This window comes from Poecilia reticulata, linkage group LG2, assembly GCF_000633615.1.
Source record: "Poecilia reticulata strain Guanapo linkage group LG2, Guppy_female_1.0+MT, whole genome shotgun sequence".
NCBI lineage: Eukaryota > Metazoa > Chordata > Actinopteri > Cyprinodontiformes > Poeciliidae > Poecilia > Poecilia reticulata.
The window spans coordinates 28,369,761-28,391,546 of record NC_024332.1 but is presented as its reverse complement, the minus strand read 5'-3'; the positions used below and the strand labels follow the sequence as shown (position 1 = coordinate 28,391,546).

The following is a 21,786-nucleotide window of genomic DNA, read 5'->3' as shown; positions in this document are numbered from 1 at the left end:
GTGGTAGAAACAATCCAGTGAAGTCACTGCAATGAAGCATCAACAGTTTTTGTATTCTTCAAATATTTCAAAACCAAAGCTTGAAATATGGTTTACTGAACTCCTGCGACATCTTCCTCAGTAAGGCTGACATCCACATACTGAGTGGATTCAATAGACACAGAATCTCAATGAGATCTGACTTCACAGTGTTGTGTATCAGGCTAAAAATTAGGCTGTAGTTTTCTCACATGGTCATGAACAATATTGCACATCTGAAATAGGCACGAGCTAAGCAGACTTTCATTTTAAAATTAAAACTGGGTAATTGGAGCAAAGGCCCACAGATCAACAGGTAACGAATGTTGCTAAGGTTTCAGTCAAATGAAGAAGTTGAAGACTTTTGGATGCTAAAATTTACAACACTCAAAGAAGTTCATGGAATCGTGGTTAGAAAGCAGCCATTTGTGATTATATAACAACAGTGTCATAAGGCACTCAGTTTGGTCTGAGTGCCTCTAGACCACATTCTTCTTCATCCTGGAGGGAAAAAAAGACAATGCTGGTCAATCCTGGATGAGAACTATGTGATTAATTTTAAAAAAAAAAAAACTCCCAAAGACTAGGTGTGCATTCTAGTTGCTCTAACTCACAGATCTGTCTCTGGTTTCAGACTTTGTTGTGGTTGGCTGTTTTCTCAAAGAGAGTTATATCTCTGTTCCCATCTCGCTGTGGGCATTCTTCTCTTCAGTCGCTGGCTGTTGTCAGGGCCCAGCGACTGAGAACGAATGTGCCAAGTGTACAAACATTTACGTCAACCTTAAAACAGATTACAACAGTAATTTTAACTCTATTCTCCGTCGTACCGACAAATTCAGCTAAATAAGAATATTAAGTTCTGAACTATATTGTAGATTCCCCAGTAAGGAGTTGCCATTAAGTTATGTACTCTCTCTCAGCTATGCTTTTTTAATAAATAAATAAAGTTCTAGTTACTTCATGAGCTCTAAGTTAATTACAACCACCAACCATGCAGAGGTGCAGAAAATACTGTTGTTTTAAACACATGTAAGTAGTAGGATTTGTGAAAAACAGAAGACATACAAACAAAAATGTGAGTACATTTATTAACCTCCGATCATATTTCATGTGTTTTATGCAAGTTTTTTAATATACATTTTTGCATTTATGTCTTTGTGAGATGTGGGGATATTCAAGAACATCTGGGCCAAGCGCTGAGAGTTTCCAGGTCTTCCAGGTTTACATAGAAGGAGCTAAATTCAGGAAAATACAGGAAGACAACTCACACTCATCATCAGGGATACACGTTCATCTTTCTTTATGATATGCTTAAGTTGTTTTTTATTTTGAATCGAGTATGCAGGATTTTCTTTTATTAATTTGTGGCACTTTAACAGTAGCGTACCAACCAGGAACTGTCATACTTTTAAGTCTTCCACAATTGTTTTTTTCCCCCCGTTTTCATTACCAACACTACCAGAGACTCTGAAATAACTTTTACCTCTGACAACCTAAAACCTAATGCTCCTTCCCAGGCATATATAAGCTGTTCTGTTACATTTGGTTCTACCAAAAACTAGGTTAAACCTCAGAGGAGAGCAGGCTTTTTCAAAAGTAGCTGCCAAACTTTGGAACAAGTTGCCTTTAAAATAGCTTCATGTCCTGCTTTTAAAAATCCACCAAATTTGAGAGGCCTCTAGCACAGTGGAGTTGGTACACTGATTTAAATGTTTTTGTCTTTTACACACAGCCAAAGCTACAATGCAATGGTTTTGTTAAAAGCATCTATATTCGTGTGTTGTGATGGCCCAGTCAAAGTCTAGATCCACAGTTGAAACCAGACATTTACAGCAAATAAGAAGACACATATCATGGACAGAAAAAAGCAAGGAGACCCAAAATGTTTGACCCAAGTCATACAGTTCAAATGCTACCAAATACTAAACTTAACTGAATTTTGAAAACACTAATAAATAAATCTCTGACCACTCCTTCTGTTATTGTGGAATTTAGCAAATAGAAAAAAAAATTGTTAATTGTAACTGACATACAATAAGAGAAGTTTGGTTTTTTAACAAGAGAGTGAGTAAAAAATAAGAATGTGTCTATTTAGTCTATTGAAATATCTGGTTTAAATCCAATTAAATCCAATTAAGAATCAGTAGGAAGACTTAAAAATCTGCTCAGATACATTCTACATTAAATCTGAGTAATTGTGAGTTTTTGGAAACTCTGGTTTGGTTGGTTTCTCTTTGGTTTCTCTTATTTTAAACGGGCTAATAAATATAAATGGGCATCATATGTTTGAAATTTGTGTTAGTAAAAAAATAAAAAAGTAAAGAAAAAATGGCTCTGTATTATTTTTTTTCCTCTTCAAAAGTTTGGACTAAATTTTTATTGGTTTATTACAAAAAATACTAATAAAACAAAAGGAATTTTGTTATTGGAAATATTTTATTATCTATGATTATAAATTTTTCATGTACGCATTCTACTTTTGATGGGACACTAAAATTGAAGATTCTTGRTTTTCCTTGAGAATATTAAGAGACAATGCCTTTCCAATTATATTTTTAGACTTGCATAACATTTTAATGTTAATTCAGCATTGTGCGTCTTAGTAAAAGAACTTGGCGTTTCATTTTTTTAAAAAACAATAAACACGACATGTTATATGATTTCATATGTTCAGTATTTTTTGTTCAAAATAATGTTTTACGCGACTTAGCAGCAAGTGAAACAAACACTTGGAAATTGGCATCGTGACTGAACAACCTACCTTGCTGGCTACAGACAGAGAGCCGAGATGATTGACAGCTCTCTTAGCCAATCAGAATTCGCGTGGTGGAGTCTCTTTAAAGCTTCTACTAATGGTCTTTGTGTGAAGGCGGGGAGCAGTTGGCTTGGATAGTCTGCTGATTAGCAACAAACAGAAGGTTACGAGTTAGAAAAATTGGATTATTTGCCCACCAGAGCGCCTTCGTGGCTACAGAAGCGGTGTTAACTATGTCGGGGGCCTAATCGGAGCTTGTTAGTTGGCTTTTGAGGGCGAAAGGCGGATATTTGTGAAATTTCGGAGGCTTTCGCGGCGAGAGGGAGAGAGAGAGAGAGAGAGAGAGAGGGTCCACCTCGCTTTTAGGTCGTTTCAAGTGGCGATGCTTTAGCTGATAGCTGCGTCATCATGTTGCTTCCGAGTCGAGTTGGCGAGAAGGAATCACAAGTTATCGCCGGGAGGTGAGGCTGCCCGCCGTCATCCAGCCCCGGAGGCCACTCCCGACCCTTGAAGTACGTGGAAGACGGGCTGTCGGTGGGAGACTGGCGGCGAAGCCTGCTTAGTTTACGTCGTTGTGGGGACTTTACATCACTTGCCTCGGTGGTAGTTGGCGCGATTCCCCAATTTAGCTGTATTTATTTAACCCACTGTAGGATGTGAATTCGCACGTTTTAAATTCATGTTATTTACAGGAAAAGAGCCTAGAAAGAAAGAAAGTGGAAGTGTAACTACTGATGGGAAGGTATGCTTGCCACAACTGTTTGGATAGTGGGAAGTGATGCTCTCATTGACAGCTTGAACACAAGCAGGACCATCCAGAGAGAGGTCCTCTTTATCTGAGCTTAAACAGGCGTTTCTAAGAGACAATGGGAAACGGTTCTGTTAACTCCCACTGATTGACTCACGTTTTTATTAGATCAAGGCGGATTGATCGGTTTGCTGTGTCAGGGGGTCTCTATCATCACATCCACACGGACTTTGTCTCAGGTCATTTTTTGACCCCCTTTCCTCAACCGTCCTTAATCTGGGTGGGATAACCACACTTTATATAGAGTTGCTTATTTAAAACTGAAAAAAAAAACTTGTTTAAAAAAAAAAAAAAAAAATGGACGGCGATTGCACTGTTTATGCGTCCAAGCACGGGATCGAGTCTGCGGGGCGAGGATCCTCTAACTTTGAGGTGATGGACGGGCTGCTGTACCGCAGGAAGTTTGAAAGGGGCTTCATCAACTACCGGGAGGTTCTGGGTGAGGATCGGAGGCAAGAGGCCATCTCCACCTTCCACAGGCGGCGACCCGGCCAGCGCCACCTCTCCCTGGAGGAGACCTATAAATGCGTGGCTGAGAACTACTGGTGGGAGGGTATGTTGACACCTGAGCAGCATTACGGGAATGTTTCTGCTTCTCTGATGTCATTCTTTCACTCGCCATCGAGCCAGTTTCCTTGGAAAAACAAACACATTTTATTATTTCCTCTTGATGTTGCTAACTTTGGTCGCTTTTTATGCAAAAGATAAAAGCCTAGATCAGGTTTCTGAGCCACTTTGTAGCCATATTTTCCATACACCGTTTTGTTTGCAAGCTGAAACTTTGTATTTTATTGGGATTTTACTGACACAAAGTAGTGTGTCATGGAAGGAAAGGGATACATTGTTTTTGTATGTTTAACTTTTTATTTATTCAGCGTTCATAAGTCCACACGAAAAACTACAGGGGCGGATTTACAAGTTTGTGGGTGCCTGGGCTAGAGCCACTTTTGTAACCAAGCATTCTTCTGCAAATGGAAATTACAATACATTAATAGGTAGAGCAATAAATAAGTGAATATGAATTGACGCTTGGTAGGTTTAATACATCCCCTGAGCAGCAGTTCAATGTTGTTCCCCCAAAAGATGTACTGTCAATTTCTATAAATTTCAAAATACTTGAGCATCACAACGTTTCAGTTCCAGGATCATGGCTGTTGCGATGTGATGTTTTGGAGGGACTTATGAAATCAGTAGGTGGAGTTGGATTGTATTTAAGGATATCAAAGTAAAGGGGGTTGAATATAACGGATAATGCACTTGTCATTTGCACAAGACCTGACAAATGATTGATTTTGCATTCCACTGTATTAGTGATCTATTCCATGTGTCTGTCATGTACAATCTTAATAAAACACATTCGAGTTTGCACTTGTGAGAAATTGTGAAAACACTTGAAGGGGTGTGATTATTTTAATGAGGCATCGTGTTTCATTTTGATGGAAACTGCGCTTTGTTTTGAGTGAACTACATAATTTTTTCCCCCCTTTTTTGGACTCTGGGTTAGGGTTAATGTGTTTTTCCCCCTCTGATAGATGTATCTTTTTTTTTTTTTTATCTGAGAAAGGGGAAAAAAATGGTTTTGACCAAGGGTCTTTGTCCTTCGGAGACCTTTTTACAAACTTCCCTCTGTAACATGGTTGTTTCATAGTCTCTAAGTATGTCACATTTTATTTTAAATAATGTAAAAAGTCAATTTTACATTCGTTTCTGAACTTTATTAAACATTTTGATCTATTTCTGTCCCTCTGTAACTCTCCTACTTTGTCTGTTTTTATTTATTCTAAGGTATTTTCATGTCTGCTCATTTTTTTTCCCCCACAGGAATGTATTTCCAGATCAGAGACTTTGTCCTGCACTGTCCACAATGTAAGAATCTGCACAGTCAAACATCAGCGGTAAGTACAGGACATTTTAATATTCATCTGCTTTACATGTACAGGCATCTAATTTTCTGCATGTTAGATTTCACAACTTTCTTGCCAGTTTCTCTGGTGGTTTCTCTCTCACCCTTCTCTTCTGCAGTGAAGACGTTTTTGTCTCATCCTTCGTCTCTCGCTGTTTTTTGCCTCTCAGGGGTTCGATGGTAGGAGGTGTGTATCTAAGACGGTACCGTCACACGGCGCCGACTTGCTGAGCAAGCTGAGGAGTCAGAGGGAGGCGGGGCAGTTCTGTGACATCACCCTTCGAACCAACGCGGGATCCTTCTCAGCTCACCGAGCCGTCCTGGCCGCCGTCAGCGATCACTTTCATGAAGTTTTGGCCGAAATGGACTCGAGCAAGAAAGCAGACATAGACCTCTCTGGTAGGAATTTAAAATGTCGACATTCATGACGTGGGGCGTTGTGATGTTCTGATTCTCTTTGGTAATGGTTAAGAAAGCCTCTGTTTTAATTTAGAAGATTAGGAATGTAAAGTATGAATCGGTGTAGATGTTTCTTTTGATTACTGGAAAAGGTTATATGTAAACAGAGATGGGTTGCATTTTATTAAAAATCAGTTGTTTTTCACATTTAACATATTTATTCATAAAAGGGGTCCAGATCAGATATTCTGCAAACAATTCTTGTTCTTTTTGTCAGAGATGCAAGGTTTTGAAGAAGTATTTATATTTGAGGCAAGAACAGCTTATGAACAACGTATGAATTTTAATGTGAATTTCAACATTGTTGCAAATATAAACTTTTAAGTGATTTGCATTTGTTATTGGTCCCATTCACTCTCTTACAAAATGAAACCAAGTGAAAACAAGTTTGTAAAGAAGGCCAACCTGTGTGTAAATAAACCTGAATACAAATCCAGCTGTTCTGTGATGAGGCTAAATGCATAAAACACATAGTACGTCTTTTTGACTATAAGCAAAACAATGAAAATTCTAAATACATTTCCAAAATTATAACATCTTGAGTTGGTGTATTAAAAAATAGTGAAGTTTGTGGTTGCAGCAAGATGACTTTAAAGAAACTCAAACCAAGTATGAATATCTTTGAAAGGTACTGTGTGTCTTGAGTTGACACTTTGATGTTGCGGGACGAAATTTGGTAACATTTTTACTTGGAAGCAAATGTAAGCTCTGCTTTTAGATACTTTTAGCTACTCTTCTCTGAATTATTTTCACCCTTAAATAGAACCAAAGGCAAGAAAACTAACTTCAGTTTTCTTGCCTTTGCATAAAGGCGCAGTGTTAGTTTCGACTTGTTTTCATATAATCTGTCTTAGGCAGAGATGAGGTGTTTCTCCGTGTGTTGATGAGTCTGGCTGGTCAGTTTGAGATCTAATCAACAAACAGGCTTGTAGAAACCTTATCTTGGAGTGCAGCTATAGTTTCAAAACAGAAGTTTGTTTTTTTATCTGCAAGTTTGTCTGGTGTTTCCACATCAACTACTCTACTAACTTAATGTCGTCTTGTTTCAGGTTTCAGTGAGGACAGTCTTTTGTCTCTGCTGGACTTCTCCTACTCGTCCACCCTGTGTGTTCGTCAGGAGGATCTCCCAGAAGTCTGTGCAATGGCGCGTCACCTGGGCATGTGGCCGGCCGTGGAAGCCTGCTCTGCCCTCCTCAGAGAGCAGGAGCATCATCTCCGTGCTCCCGGCAAGGCCTTCAGCTCAGCTCACGGCGGTCCGTTCAGCCAGCACCGTCACCACCAAAGGGAAGGACTCTTGAAGCTAGAGAACATGAGTGAAAGCTTTAGTCTAACACTAGAGACGTCCGATGAGTCTTTACAAGGAAGTCCTAAGCGCAACTTGCGCCGAATGCCAAAATCCCAAGTTCAGAATGGCCTCCCTCTGAGTCCCTCGCACAGGATGAAGCTCATGGACTTCAAGTCTCCCTCTTCCAAAAAAGCCAGCACACCTCGCCACGTCATCGTCGCCACTCGGTCACAGAACTACTCGCCCCTCTCGGCGTCAAGCACCCGTCTTCTCCGCTCCTCTCCCGGAGCCGCCAAAGAGGTTCAGAGGTTCCTACCTAAGCCGGAGACGCCTAAGAAGAACAGAAAGTCCCACTCTGTCGCCCAACTGTCCTGCACGTCCAGGTCGCGGCCGGGAGTGTCCTGCAGCCCGGTGAGGGTGAAGCAGGAAGTGGAGGAGGTCGGGGAGGACGAGGAGGATTACGCAAGAGCGCAGGAGAAGTACAAGCTCATGAATGTCCTGGGACTCCAGAGGACGGCTCTCCTTCCCAGACCTGAAGACCTAATCGGCTGGAAGCAAAAGAAACGGCTTCGAAAGCTAAAAGCCAACAACTACTCTCTGACCAAACGACGGAAACCGCGTTCTTCATCCCCCAGTACCTCATACGAAGACATGAAGCTAACACTTCCTCTCTGCGACCCCGTCAACACTCGACTCCTCAAAAAGTCGGTAAAGTCCAAGGGTTTGGGATCCGCCAGAGCAGAGAAGATCCCAACGAAGAGGCAGAAGAGCATCAAGCAGCGCATTCCTCCCTCCGACAGGAGCATGAGAAGTAAAGTGGTCTTACCGGACCTGTTTCCATGTTCCTCCAGGCCAGCGTTTGGTGGTAGGGAACTCAGGCGGTCTGTGAGGAATCGCGACAGTACCCAGCAGCCCCTGCGTTTCAACAGCAAGAAAACCTTTGTAAGAAACGTGGTTAAAATCAAAGCAGAAACGACTGAATACTCCATCTCAAGTCTGAGGCTGTCCACACATGGGCAGAGCGGACACGCGTCTCCGAACTCCCTGCCTTCACAGAGAACACAGAGCAGAAAAAAGGTCGCCGGAGATGCGGTGAAAACGCTCCGGTACAACAGCAGCCGACCGGGAGCGAAAGCCAAGCTGAGACGGGCGTCCACAAAGGAGGAGGACAAGACGAGGGGCAAGTCCAGAGAGGAAGGAAGACCGGCGGTGAAGGATCCTGAACCCAACGGTCTTTCAGAGCATACGCCTCCTCCCTCGATTTATAGTCACCCCCTATACAAAACAATCAAAGAAGAGCCGGCCGATCCAGTGCCAGTCGGACCTTTCCCTGACCCCCCTTCACCAGACCTGGGCAAACGTCAGAGCAAGCCGCCCATCAAACTGCTGGACTCTGGCTTCCTGTTCAGCTTCTGTCGGCCGGCGGGGGGTTCCATGACCGGCCTGAAGAAGGAGGAGGAGAGCGTGGCCATCTGTCTGACGCGCTCCGTGTCTCAGGTTCCTGAAAAATTCGACGCAGACGGGTCTCCCCAGCGGACGCTGAGAGCCAGGGGTCCGCCGGGCCTGAGCGTGGTGAAAAGGGAGGAGAGGCGAGTCGCGCAGGGACAGAGTCAGAGACATGGACTGAAGTCCAGAGAACCCAGAACGCATCTGGACAAATGTGCTGGGTCCAGAGCTACAAGGACGATGCCAAAGGTAACCAATAAGGCAGTTTGAATGATGCTTCGCAGTTCTGGTCAGATTGTGTACCTGCGTTCTTCGCAAACCTTAGAGTAATTTATTTGAGCCTGACTTTGAATTAGAAGAACAATTTAAAATGTGTGTTATAATTAATTAACGATTGCACCCCACTGTGCAGTAAAACAGACCCGCATCATAATGGTTCCACCACCCTGCTTTACAGTTGATATGATCATCTTAAAGCCTTGCGTGTTTTTTTTTTTTTTTTCATCTTGGTAGGTCATTTTGGATCAGAGGCTTGAAATCTGAACAGAATTGTGTGTTGGAATGAATTAACCAGAAAAAAATGATTAGCTTCTCAATAAGTCCTGACCTGATATCTATTAGAAATTTTAAAAGCTTGGTCTGTGACAGCAAGCCAACCAATTTATATTTATGCCATCAGTTCTTCCTGGAAGTATTTTGCTAAATGTTTTCTGATGGCCTCAGAAAAGTGTTGTTGATGTGCGCCTGGCTATGAAACATTTTGACAAAGTCTGGTTTTATGTTTTTTTTTTGTGGTCGAGTCTGCATAGTGTATCAGAAAATTCACATAAACTTAAAATGTGGCCTCCAAGTACTATGAAATGTCATAAAATTAGGGATTTGGATGCATAATTAACAGCAAAATCAGCTACATTCATGAACAGGACAGCGTCTACATACAGTTTTAGTTACTATTCTCTAGAACCAGTCGAAATTTGGACTGGAAATAAAGTAAATATTTTTGGGAATGTGATTTAATCTGGAAATCCTTAAGACATTAAAAAGATAGTACTGACCTGATTTCAAATAACCAATACACCGACTCTATCAATGCTTTCTGTAAACACGCTCTTTCTTTCTTTATTCTCTAATTTGTTTCCGTATGCAGAGACAAAATAAGGTCCATACCCTGAGCAGCAGCCGGAGCTGCGCCATGCTGGACCCCGTACATCGAGCCCGCCTAAAGCAGCTTCGAGGGCCTCGGAGCCAAGCACCCAAAGTCCCAAAGGCGTCCCACGCCTGTCTGCAATGTCCGGCTGCTTACAAGGACTGCGACGCCCTAATTATGCATCAGCTGAGGCACATTGATGGAAAGCACTGGCCCTGTCCGGTAAGAACCAGCCTCCTAGATGTTACCTAGAACCACTTGCACGCGGACCCTCTTTCAGCATCGGGGATCCAGTTTCAGGGACGATGCTGATCCTGGTGCCCAGTTACACACCTGCTCATTCTGGAAAAAAGAATGGTTGCCTCAATGTAAAAGAAAGCTTTTACTTCGTTTCCTGGCGTAGAAATTGTTGAGACAAAATGGCGTCTGAAAAAAGTGATCTCTGCTAAAGCGAAAGTAGAAAGTTGTTTTTTTTGGGGGGGTTTTTTGTTTTGTTTTTTAGATTTAGCACCATCATTTTAAAATAAAAAGGAGCAACACAACAATGTGCAGCTGAAAACTGTTGGATCTTTTGCTTCCCCAAAAATATGGTTTTTATTAGGCGATGTTTTACAAATAAAGAGATGGACTGCTCCAGCCTGCAAAATTGTAAGTTTTTATTTATTTTTTGATTATATTTTACTCGCTGTGAGTTGGTTAGGGCTCAATTCAGCATTGAGTGCAACTAAAAAGAAGAATAATCTGTTTCACTTTGCTTATGCTGCAGTAATGGAGAGTATTGGTTATATATTGCTTGAATTTACTGACTGCATCTGTATGGATCATCGGAGTTAAAATTGGTTTGTTTAAATGGGGTCGCCTGCAGCACTGTGTGTACCTTGCAATTTTAAAGAAAAGAATAGTTTTTGGATTTTTTTTTTATTATTTGACCCTCTTTACTAGTAACAAAATTGTGGAGGAAAAAACATATTTTGTGTCAAAACATCTTGTAAATGAGTCTGTGGGGGCAGGAACGTGTACGTCCTAAGCCTAAATGTTATTGGTCAGTTTACTTTTGTTTACTTGGTGGCGTGGCGTTGTGCTGGTTTTGTATGATGCGTGTTGGAGATGTGGCTGCGCTCTTGCCGGTCAGGTGCAGTGATAGTTTTGTATGTACCTTCCGATAATATCCAGCAGATGCCCCTGCGTTTAGATGTTGACATTATCTTCACATTATCTTCACAAGTCGAAGCTCAGAATTGAACTGTTTCCACTGATCATCCTTGACATGTTTCTACAGTTTAAAGTTTACTTGTGGTAAAGTCGGTTGATGATGGACTTGATGTGGAAAGACACATGGCTGTCAATATAAGGTTGCACAGTTGACGGTGCAGGTCAGAGGTCAAACGCCAAGCATGAATTCAGAGGAATTGTCTAGATCTGAGAGACAGGATTCTCTTGAGGCATAAATCTGTGGAAGGATCCAGAAACATTTCTGCTGCTTTGAAAAGCCCATTGAGCTCAGTGGCCTCCGTCATTGGTATATGGAAGAAGGTTGGGACTTCTTCAGTATCTAACCTCACCGATTGGGGGAGAAGAGTCTTAGTCAGGGAGGTGACCAAGAACCCAATGGTTACTCTGTTAGAGCTCATTTGTTTTTCCAAAGGTCCTGGAAAGTTTATGAACGCAATGATTTGATGTAGCACGAAATTTTAAATTAAAATAAGTATCCCGTTGTTGCAAAATGGGGAATTAATCGTCTCTGTTTTGAATTTCCAACCTGCTTAAATATGCACATCTCCAAATCATCACAGAAATGGTTCACAAGGGACACAATGGTTCTGTGACTCCTCTAGTTGGTTCCTGGATCTACAGCAGACTTAAACAGACCAGTTCAGTCGTCAAATGTTGCAGTGTTGTCATGTTGGCAAAAAGGGGTTACATAAATTATACTAACAATAAAAGGAACACAGTATAATTCTAAATTAAGAATTTAAAAAATATTATGACATTTCCCCCCACCCCTCTATAAAGAGTTCTGTGTTGCACCACAGCCACAAAACGACTTGCATCACTGGAGTCTCGGTGAAGCCTGCGTCTGTTTACTCATTTTCTTCCATCTTCTCTCTGCAGCTCTGCAGCAAGACCTTCTTCAGACTGAGGAATGTTCGGAATCACATCCGCACCCACGACCCAAAGTTGTACAAATGCCGGAGCTGCATTGCAGCCGGTTCGTGAGGCAGCTGGAGACGCCCGCTTCTAGCACAGGCGCATGGAGGTCGGTGAAACGAATATTCTCCAAAACCCGAGCTGCACGTCAGCTGTCCTGACCGGGGCTGTTGTTGAGTGAAAAGGGGCATTTGTTTTAACTTTTGTTTTGATTGTAGCGCAGTGCGACCGCCTGCGCTCATCGATTTCCTTTTCGTCCTCCTCTCTGCTTCATTAACACGAGTTGTTTGTCGTTTCAGGATGAAAGCCATCAGTGTCTCACCAGCAGCCGTCGGGCTGAAGCCAGAGGCACATGATGTGGATCCCAAGCTTGTACATACTGAATCCAGTCACACTTGAGCACAACGGTCTGCGGGAAGGCGTCACTGCTGTTATCAACGATTACTAAAATTATTTAAATAATCAAACCAAGGTTGCCGTTCCTGTTTGCTTCTTTGGTAGCTACAGAAACTTGAACATTTACTCTCAGGGGGGTGGGGAATGCGATGCCACGTTGTACAGCGATTTCACGTCACGGTTGTATAAAAGGATAAAAAAAAGAAAAAAAAGAAATGTAAAGTGATTGATATAACTATTACTGCTACTTATTGTTACCTTTATTTTTCTATGTATAGATGAATGTTGAGTGCACTTATGTCATAGCTTATGTTGTAAACCTAAGAAATGGTAATGAAACTGAAGGTTTGAAGTCTGAGGTGTGGGAATACTTGAAGTTGTGAAAGTGCTGGGGGTGGGGGGCATACTTGAAATTGGAAAGGTGGGGGTCCGGTTGATCTGTTTCCTGTGGTGTGCTAATGTTTCAATGACTTGATGTCTTTTGGCATTGATCTGATGGGGAGTGCAGGCGGGGAGGAGGGGTTGTACGAAGACACCGCTGCATGTGTATCTTCAGGCCATTTGTAGTCCTCTGCCTTTTCTAAGGCTGCAGGGTTTAAAAAGGGAAAAAGTGTCGTTTTTATAAATGTGAATTTCTTAACTTTATTCAAGATGGCCACATCACGACAGATGTTTTATTAATCTCTTCTTTAATGCAAGACCAGATCCTCTTGCTCTACTTAAGTTTCTCCCTCTACTGAGTAAATGCAATGTGCACATACAGAGATGTTTATGTATCACAAAATGATTTTAGAAATAAATGAGCTGTCTCCTGCTATCTGTTTAAAGATTAAATAAATTTTTGCCTTTAATATCTTGTTTTGGTTTTCTTGCGTCTTTGTTGCACATTTCAAGATGAGGGTTTCCATGATGAAGTAAATGGTAAATGTTCTTGCATTCTCTTGTTTAAGAAGGCAGCACCACCTGGTCACAGCTTCTCAAATACACACACACATATACTGTATATGTATCCTGGTGTCAGATCAAGAGTTAAAGAGAGATGCCCCATTTCAAAGTGTTAAGTCAAATCTCTTCAGTCATTTGATAAATACAGCATTTTCATGATTGAAGGTAATGTAGTTACTTGAATGTGCTATAAAATGGCACGACATGCCTGGAAAACATGCTATGCTGCCCCTTTAAACCACTGGTTTTTGGATGTGTCTGCTTTGGATCAATCTGCTGCTTAACCCAAATGCACTTTCGTTTACATGGAATCTCAAGACGTGCATAAACAACTGCAGCTCTGGTCAAGAGTTTCCCTTCATTGTTCTTAAGCACCAATGTCAATAAATGTGGGCTTTAATGATTAAATAGTTGTTCTTTTTCCCTTGCTGCCTACATTAAAAAAAAATTTCCATGAGATTTTTTATTGCTTTTTTCAACTTGAACAATCCACATTCTAATAACTAAAAATATTTACTTTTGTATGTACATGAATGCATTTATCTGATGGATCTTAAATCTACACAGTTCTTTGTTACACTTTTTATTTAAAAACGAATACATTTTGGGAGAACATGGATAAAAAAAATCATTGGATTTTGCCTTTAATTTATTTAAATTATATTTAAATCAGTAAATTCTTGAAAACTTTGAAAAATAAGTAAATTAACAGATGCCAAAGTAAACCCAACACCATTTTCTGACCAATGCAAAACTGATACTCTGCACAAAGGATTCAGAGCAAACCCAAGCTACTCTGCAGCTGAGTGCAGCTCTAAGTAAAGCACACAGCTCTCCAGCAAAACAAGGAAACTTTCTGCAGAGAAATCCTTCTGTAATGAATACATTCATTAAAGCAGGCAGGAAGTGAGGACGGCTTTAAATATTCTGTGTTATGAGCAGCAATAAAAACCACAATTTAAATCACAACTCTCTCTCAGCTGAGTGTTACTCTCAAAACCTAAAATATGAACAAAGAAGAAGAGAAGCCAGGCCTTTCTAAGAAGATGCAGACCAATTTAAATATATCCTAAAACGGAATATTTACCATTAATATCTTACTAACCACATTTATTTTGCCTAGAATTTAATTTTATAGTAAAAAAAAACCAACTGGGAACTTTTTTCATAGATAGATAGATAGATAGATAGATAGATAGATAGATAGATAGGTAGGTAGATAGATAGATAGATAGATAGATAGATAGATAGATAGATAGATAGATAGATAGATAGATAGATAGATAGATAGATAGATAGATAGATAGATAGATNGATAGATAGATAGATAGATAGATAGATAGATAGATAGATAGATAGATAGATAGATAGATAGATAGATAGATAGATAGATAGATAGATAGATAGATGGTGTCACACTTATAGGTACTCTTAACAGTCTTTTTCAAATGTAACCAAACCAGTTGTCTTAATTCATATTTAGGTTTTGAAATTTCAACTGAGAAAGATGAATTTATGTTTGTCCTGCGTGTCTCTATGTTGCCGTATGATGGAGTGGTGACCTGTCCAGGGTTCAGCCCGCCTCTTTCCCACTGACCTCTGGGGAGAGGCACCAGCTCCCCTGTGAACCCTACAAGGACAAGCAGGTAAAGACAATGAACATATGTTTACCAGTTAGCTGAAAATGGACACACACAAAAAAAAAAGATTCTTGATTGAACCAGCAGTACCCAAAGCTGACACTAGATGACAGCCTCTCCCTTTCAGGCCGCCACAGCTGCTCAATAACAATGCAAAATGGTTCCAGTGTCATTACCGCTCACATCTGGAAACCTCAAGACACCCTAAACAAGGAGGAGAAGCAGAGAGTTCATTCTGATTTGATTATTTCTAAGACCACACTTTGTGTTAAACCCAAAACGACTTGCTCATGATTCACAAGACATTAGAGCGATTATTGTGAAATCAGGTTGGGTGATTATGAATAAACCGTACCTGATTGCAGAACCCAGATTGCGGTTTTTAAAATGTATAACTCAGCTTGAGCATAGCAGCTAATCAGACTCTTTCTTGTATAATTTACCAAAAAGTAAGTTGACGTTGACCTCTTTGACTCCCCGGGACTGTGTAGCTTATTATAGAGCCAAAACTCTCCGTGCCTCTTGACTGCAGCATTATTCGGGGGCCTGGGTGTACTTTTTCACGCTCATAACCAGCGGGGCTTTACTTGGGTTACCCTTGCCCCACCAGTGGCTGCGTGTGCAAGCTTATGTGAGTTTAGGGAGCCATGGAGAGTACGCCCAGGAACAGCTGACAATTTATGCTAGTGGGGCCCCCACATTCTCAGAGAGAGAGGAGAGAGGGGGGCAGGGAGGAATGAGGGCCGAAGACAGGAGGGCGAAGAAGGGGAGACTGGGTGGGAGCAAAGCAGAGCGGGGCGAAGAAGGAAAAGACAAGGAAGAAGAAGTAGGGGGTGGGGGGGGGGAGTAAAAGAGAGAGAGGGAGAGAGGGGAAAGGAGGCAGTCTTGTTTGTAGCTTGTCAGCAATTGCTTGAGACAAGCTTCCCCTCCATGTGTGAAAGCTACTTGGCAGGAATGCTCGGGCTGTACCAAGTGGAGCTGGGCGAGAGGGGGGAGGTGGGATCCGCGCAAGAGGAACAGACCCGGATTGAGGAGCCAGTGTGTGGCTGAAGTAATCCTTCAGCAGCGTCGGCTCTTTGATGTTGTATCTTTGTGTTTGTGGAGGGAGGAGGGGGGGGGGAGCGGTGTGTGGGTGTGAATGGGGCTGCAGAGAGGTTTCTGTATGAATATGTGCTCTCTCTCTCCCCAGCAGCAACAAAAGAGAGGCAATGGGCCCCCCCCCCCCCCCCAATCCCCCCACACACACACAACCCCTCCGCCTCTCTGCCTGTGCCTGCCCTCCTCCCCCCACCCAGCCTTCACTGGCTCTCAAGAGAAAGAAAGCACAAAAAAAAGGAGGGAGAGAAGAAGAAGATGATGAAACCTGAAGTGGTCTGCAGTGTGAAGTGTGCATCCACACAGATGTTTGTGCATGCATCTGAAAGTGTGCTTGTGCGCGTGTGTGTGCGTGTGTGTGTGTGTGTGTGTGCAGTGTATGCTAGGCAAACATTCATTGATCCTCAAATTTAATCTGTTTACCAACAATCTGTGAAAATCTCATTTGTGCTGTCCATGAATGTGTCTGCGGCTGCATTTCTGCACGCCAGTGAGTTTTCTACCCAGTAGAGGCTTTTATTGTCTTAAGATGTGTGTGAGCATGTGTGCGTGCGTGCATTGGGTCATTTTCCTCCCTAGCCTGTTGCTTTCTGCCGCTCTCTGCTCTCTCAGCTCCACATCATGAGGAATGCGCACTGAGATGGATTCCTGCAGGATTCCTTCCTCTTCTCCGGCTTCATTATTCCCGCTTCTGCAACGGCTGCTGGATACTCACAGACATGCTTTTCTCGACCCATAGCCAGCTCCCATATTGGTGTTAAATAAGATCACTTGTACAGAGCTGTGCAGAAGTCCTAATTTTAATTTACTTTGCTTCCAAGTGGCCAGACTTTCATGTAATTCTGTCAAACTTTTCATGCTTAAAACAAAATAAAAAATCAGTATCAGATGTAAAAAAATATACATGTCTATCATCACATCTAAGAAATCCAGCGCAGACAGAACCTGTTCAGATCATCCACTGTATTCCCAGTTTTCGAAGTCAATGTTCGGCTGCTAGCATGCTAATACATTTGTCAAGTTTGATACTCTTGGTAATTTTTTTTCTTAATTCAGCCAGAGTAATTGAAGCAGTTGGGGGAAATCTGAAGAAAATCTATGCAAGAACTATCAAGATCACAAGATTGCAAAAACGTCTTGGTTTGAGGGAGAAAAGTGCTAATAAAAACTTAATTACAAGGAGGTACCGGAACCTCCAGCCTGGCTGGCTCCACCGGACTGAGGGACAGCTTCATGCACCAGACTGCTGGAAAGCCGAGGTAACCTCTCCATATTCCTCAGCAATGCTTCAGCCTGAACAATCTACAACACCTCTGGAACTCTGTTACCTAAAATGACTTTCCTGAGAAAAAAAAGAACGAGTTGGAAACAGCAACTGACCCGTGGGAGCTGGAGGAGCTGCAGAGATCCACAGCTCAGATGAGATAAACCTGTAGCCTTCTACATCAATCTGGTCTTTCTGAAAGAGTGTGAGGAAGAAAACCACAACAGCTTTGCCACACGATGAAACCAAGGCAACTTTTTGACCTACATGCCCTCTATGTGGGAAACTTCCACAGCACATGGCCATGGTAAAACCTGGTGATGGCAGCATTATGCAGTGGAAAATGTTTCTTTAGTAGGAAAAAGGGAGTTTGTCAGAGTTAATCAGAAGATGGATCCAACTCTCGTAGAAAATCTTTTAGAGGGCGTAAACGAATTGAGATGGGAACAAATGTTCATCTTCCAGTAGGACGACGTCCTAAAGATACAAGTAGAGATTGCTGGAAATCAAAGTGTTAGAATGGCCTAGTCAAACTAAGGACCTAAATTCATATGAGAACAAAAAAAAGGGAAAAAGTTTCTATGTTGGGGTCTGGTAGCACAAAGCTGGTTGGGACAAACTCTACAAGACGTGCAGCTGGAACTGGAGTAAAATATGGGGCTTTTCACACTTTTCAGAGTTTTATTTCTATAAAATGGTCAAAATCATGCATAGTTTTTTGTCACTGCAAAATAATTATCTACTTTGCATTTATCTTCATGTAATGTCACAATAAAATACATTAAAGCTTATAGTTGTAGCGCGACAAAATGTCAAAAAGTTGCGAGAGTGTTACCAATTTTACAAGCTAGTATACAGCTAGTTTTATCTGTACCTTTTGAGTATGATAACCATAACACCAGTTGAAGTCCTTTAGAAAAGATACATAAATAAACAATTAAAAGAAGATCTGACACAATGGGAAATTATTACTTTTTTTTTACTGCAACTTCCCTCCCTTCTAATTCTACCCCATTTGCTTCTTTGTGGCTCTTTGTGTGACTTCTCAAAAATGCACACGCTGCTGTTTGCGCTAGGATGATTTCCTTTTCTTTAACATCCGCACCAACAGTTTGCTTATGGAAACAACAGTAAAAGTTTGAGATCGTCCAGTCAGCAGTAGGAGCAGGCGACTGTGAAGAGTTGCATCTTCTGTTTAACAACAGAAAGCTCTCTCTCTCTCTCTATCTCTATCTCTCTCTCTCTCTCTCTCTCTCTCTCTCTCTCTCTCTCTCTCTCTCTCTCTCTCTCTCTCTCCCTCTCTCTCTCTCTCATCCCATCACCCCTCTGCTTCCCAGGGCCCCCGTGGTCGAGAAGGAAAATGGGAGAAGGAGAAGAATCGGGATGCAAGTTTAAGCGAATCAGGCCGTGAATAATTTTCAGGATGTCACAATGTATTGGGGGTGAAAGCTGTTAACAAACAGTAATTGGAGCGCCTGGTTCACTGTTCTGCCAGCATAAGACGGGGAATTTCTTGATTAGGACCTGAACTGCACCCTACACAGCCAATATGTAGTGAATTTAGACGATTTATTTAGGATACTGTTTTCACAAGACAGATTGAAGGCGTAACAGACCCTATTCTACAGAAGCAGAATAAAGATAACTTATGGTTTTCAATTTTTCTTTTTTTCCTATTAAAAAAAACAACAAAGCTTATCCACAGTATGATGCTGCCACCAACATGCTTCACATTGGGTGACATTCATGTTACGTTAGTTTTCCATCACACATTACATTTTGCACGTAGTCCAGAAATTTCAGCTCCGACTTCATCTGAGCACAGCACACCTTCTTCACAAACTGAATTCAAATGCATGCCGCAATTTTTACCTGCAAAAACAAAACGACGTGCCATTTCTCTCCCACTTTACAGCGATGCACTGCTTTGTATTGGTCTATCGCAATGCTCTCTCAAGGCATTCTTGAAGACGTAAACAACTTACAGGTGACAATTATTGGGGGGAGGAGAGGAGAGGAGAGGAGAGGGTGAGAAGAACAAAAAGTAGAGGAGAAAATGAGGCAAATGATGTGAAGTTAAACAAATGACGGCGTGGAAAAGGCCAAAAGGAGAGAGAAAGTGGGTGGGGGGGGGAGTAGGATGAGGAAATAAGGCAGGGAAAGAGGAAGCAGAGGGGAGGAGAAAAAGATTGGGGAGTAAAAGGGTAGATGAAAGCGAGGGAAAGTTGAAAAGTAAAAAGGGGGCGGAGAAATGAATGAAGACTGTGGCTGAGGAAGGCAGGGAGGGAGGCCGGTGGAGGAGGAGGAGAAGGAAGGAGGGAGTGAGGGGAAAGGGAGGAGGGTTGATCTCTGGGGTTTGAAGCACATTAGTATTCATGGGGAAGAGGAGGCCACAGACAGCAGAGAAACAGAGAGGGACCAGACTGAGAGCGCCACACAAACATAAATACACTCATACAAGCTTCAGCATATACGTGCCCACACACACATCCATAGTGTTGGATGGGGTCTCAGATGCTATATGTGTGTGTGCGTGTGTGCGCGCGCGCGTGTGCGTGTGTGTGTGTGTGTGTGTGAGGGGGTCCCAACCACTCCTTGTTCTGACACACGCAAACTGTTTATGCTAAAAGGCAGAGGAGACAATTGCACTCCATCTTGACTTGCACACATATTAATGTCGAGGTAAAAAAAAAAAAAAAAGAAAAAAAAAAGAAATCTTCCCAGGAGATGATTTAGCGGTTGAAGCCTTTGGAAACCCACCCCTGCTGGTCTTGGATCGAATCCCGCCTCAGAAGTGTCTCTCCTGTGTTTTTCACCGCCTCTCATCCCTTTTCCTCCCTCCTTCTCTGTCAATAAAAACAGAAGACACCGGAGGGCTCGAGGATGATGTTCTCTGAACACTTTCTTTTTTTTCTTACTTTTCAGAACGAGGGGAGGAGGAGGGGGGGGAAGAAAAAAAAGAAACAAACGAAGGAGACCATAACAAGCCCAGAAAATTCCTTATCGTGTTGGAGGCCACTTGCGAWACACCTCTGATGGTGGCAGGAGGAGAGCGAAGGAGAAGTGGCAATGCTCTCTGGGTGTTCTATTCTTAGTCTCTTCTCTCCTCAGACTTTGGATGAATCCTTGTGCGTGTATGTATTTGTGTGTGTGTGTGTGTGTGTGAGTGCAGAAGCATGCGTGGGTGGGCAGGTGGTGTACAGCTGACAGTTGATTTGCTGTGACACCAGACACACTGGCTGCTTTGGACTCCCATGGCCTAGATATCACAGCCTCCTGCAAGCCCAAAAACCTAATCTGTGTCACCCCCTTTTTTTTTCTCCTTCTCCCTTTCTCCTTTTGCCCCCTGCTCTCTATGTTAGACCTACATATGATGTTCTGGGTCTCGAGCAGGCAGGTGGTGGTCCCCACCGGCAAGCAGATAAACCAGAGACAGAAAGAAAAAGGAGTGAAATGAGAGGAGTGATTAAGTGCAAGAAGCCGATCGAAAGGAGGGAGCAAGRGGGTGTGGGGGTGAAAAAAAAGGAGCGAGATCACATCATGTAAACAGAGTGAAGCGCTGCACGGAGATGGAGGAGGCTGTTGCCATGGCAGAGGCTGCATCCTTTTGTTAAAGATGTCACTCAGGGGGAATCAGGGCTAATGAGTAAGGACTTTGCGCTTGCGTGCGAGTAAATGTGAATCCGAGCTGCTGGTATTCTCCAGTGCTGGTGCTTTTAATGGTTTCGCTTCGAAAAGTGAAGGAGGAAGTAAGCTGGGAAAAACGGAAGTGGAAGGCGATCCATGACGGAAGATTGTGACTCTGTGTGTGCGTTTGACTGATCTCCATTGAGAATTATCGGSAGGATGTGCGTGCACGTGCGTGTGCGTGTGGTTTAGTGTGGCGCTGCGTAGGTGGTTTGTTCTCCATGCTCCTCATCTTGCTGCAAATTAGCAAAAATCAAAGAGAAACAGGTTTCATTTAATCCCACCCTCTCCGTYTCCCTSTCTCTTTCCCATCTTTTATATCCTCCCTGCTCAGCAAACAGCCTTGAGCCTCCCACAGAGTGAATGCAGACATCTGCCCGCACTTTTTCTTTCTCCACTGTCTCTCCCTCTTTTCTGTCACACACACACACACACACACACACACACACACACACACACACACACACACACACACACACACACACACAGGCGTTTGAATCGCTGTCAGCGGCATCATCAGAGAGACTGAGACGTTTTTACTCCATTTCTTTCCCTCCAAAACCAAAATCTCCCTTCTTCTTCTTCTTCTTCTTCTTCTTCTTCTTCTTCTTCTTCTTCTTCCTCTTTTTCTTCTGCATTTATAGACGAGGATAAATAATTTGATCAGTAGGGGGGGTTGAAATTCCACCACTCTGAGAGGCGTGACGTTAATCTTTTATTATCTGCTCTCTCATTCTTCCTCTCCCTTTCTTTTCCATTCCTTTTCCTCCTTATCGCCTCTCCAGACCCT

General features: G+C 42.4%; 1 protein-coding gene across 1 annotated transcript; it reads left to right on the top strand.

The window, feature by feature from the left end:
• Positions 1 to 2,868: 2,868 nt before the first annotated feature.
• Positions 2,869 to 13,222, top strand: LOC103459464 (uncharacterized). The gene is made up of 7 exons (XM_008401034.2): positions 2,869 to 4,134; positions 5,403 to 5,476; positions 5,655 to 5,883; positions 6,993 to 8,923; positions 9,822 to 10,043; positions 11,934 to 12,078; positions 12,269 to 13,222. The coding sequence occupies exons 1-6, from the start codon at positions 3,879 to 3,881 to the stop codon at positions 12,036 to 12,038; spliced, it is 2,817 nt and encodes a 938-aa protein (XP_008399256.1). The 5' UTR covers positions 2,869 to 3,878; the 3' UTR covers positions 12,039 to 12,078; positions 12,269 to 13,222.
• The last annotated feature ends 8,564 nt before the right edge of the window (positions 13,223 to 21,786 follow it).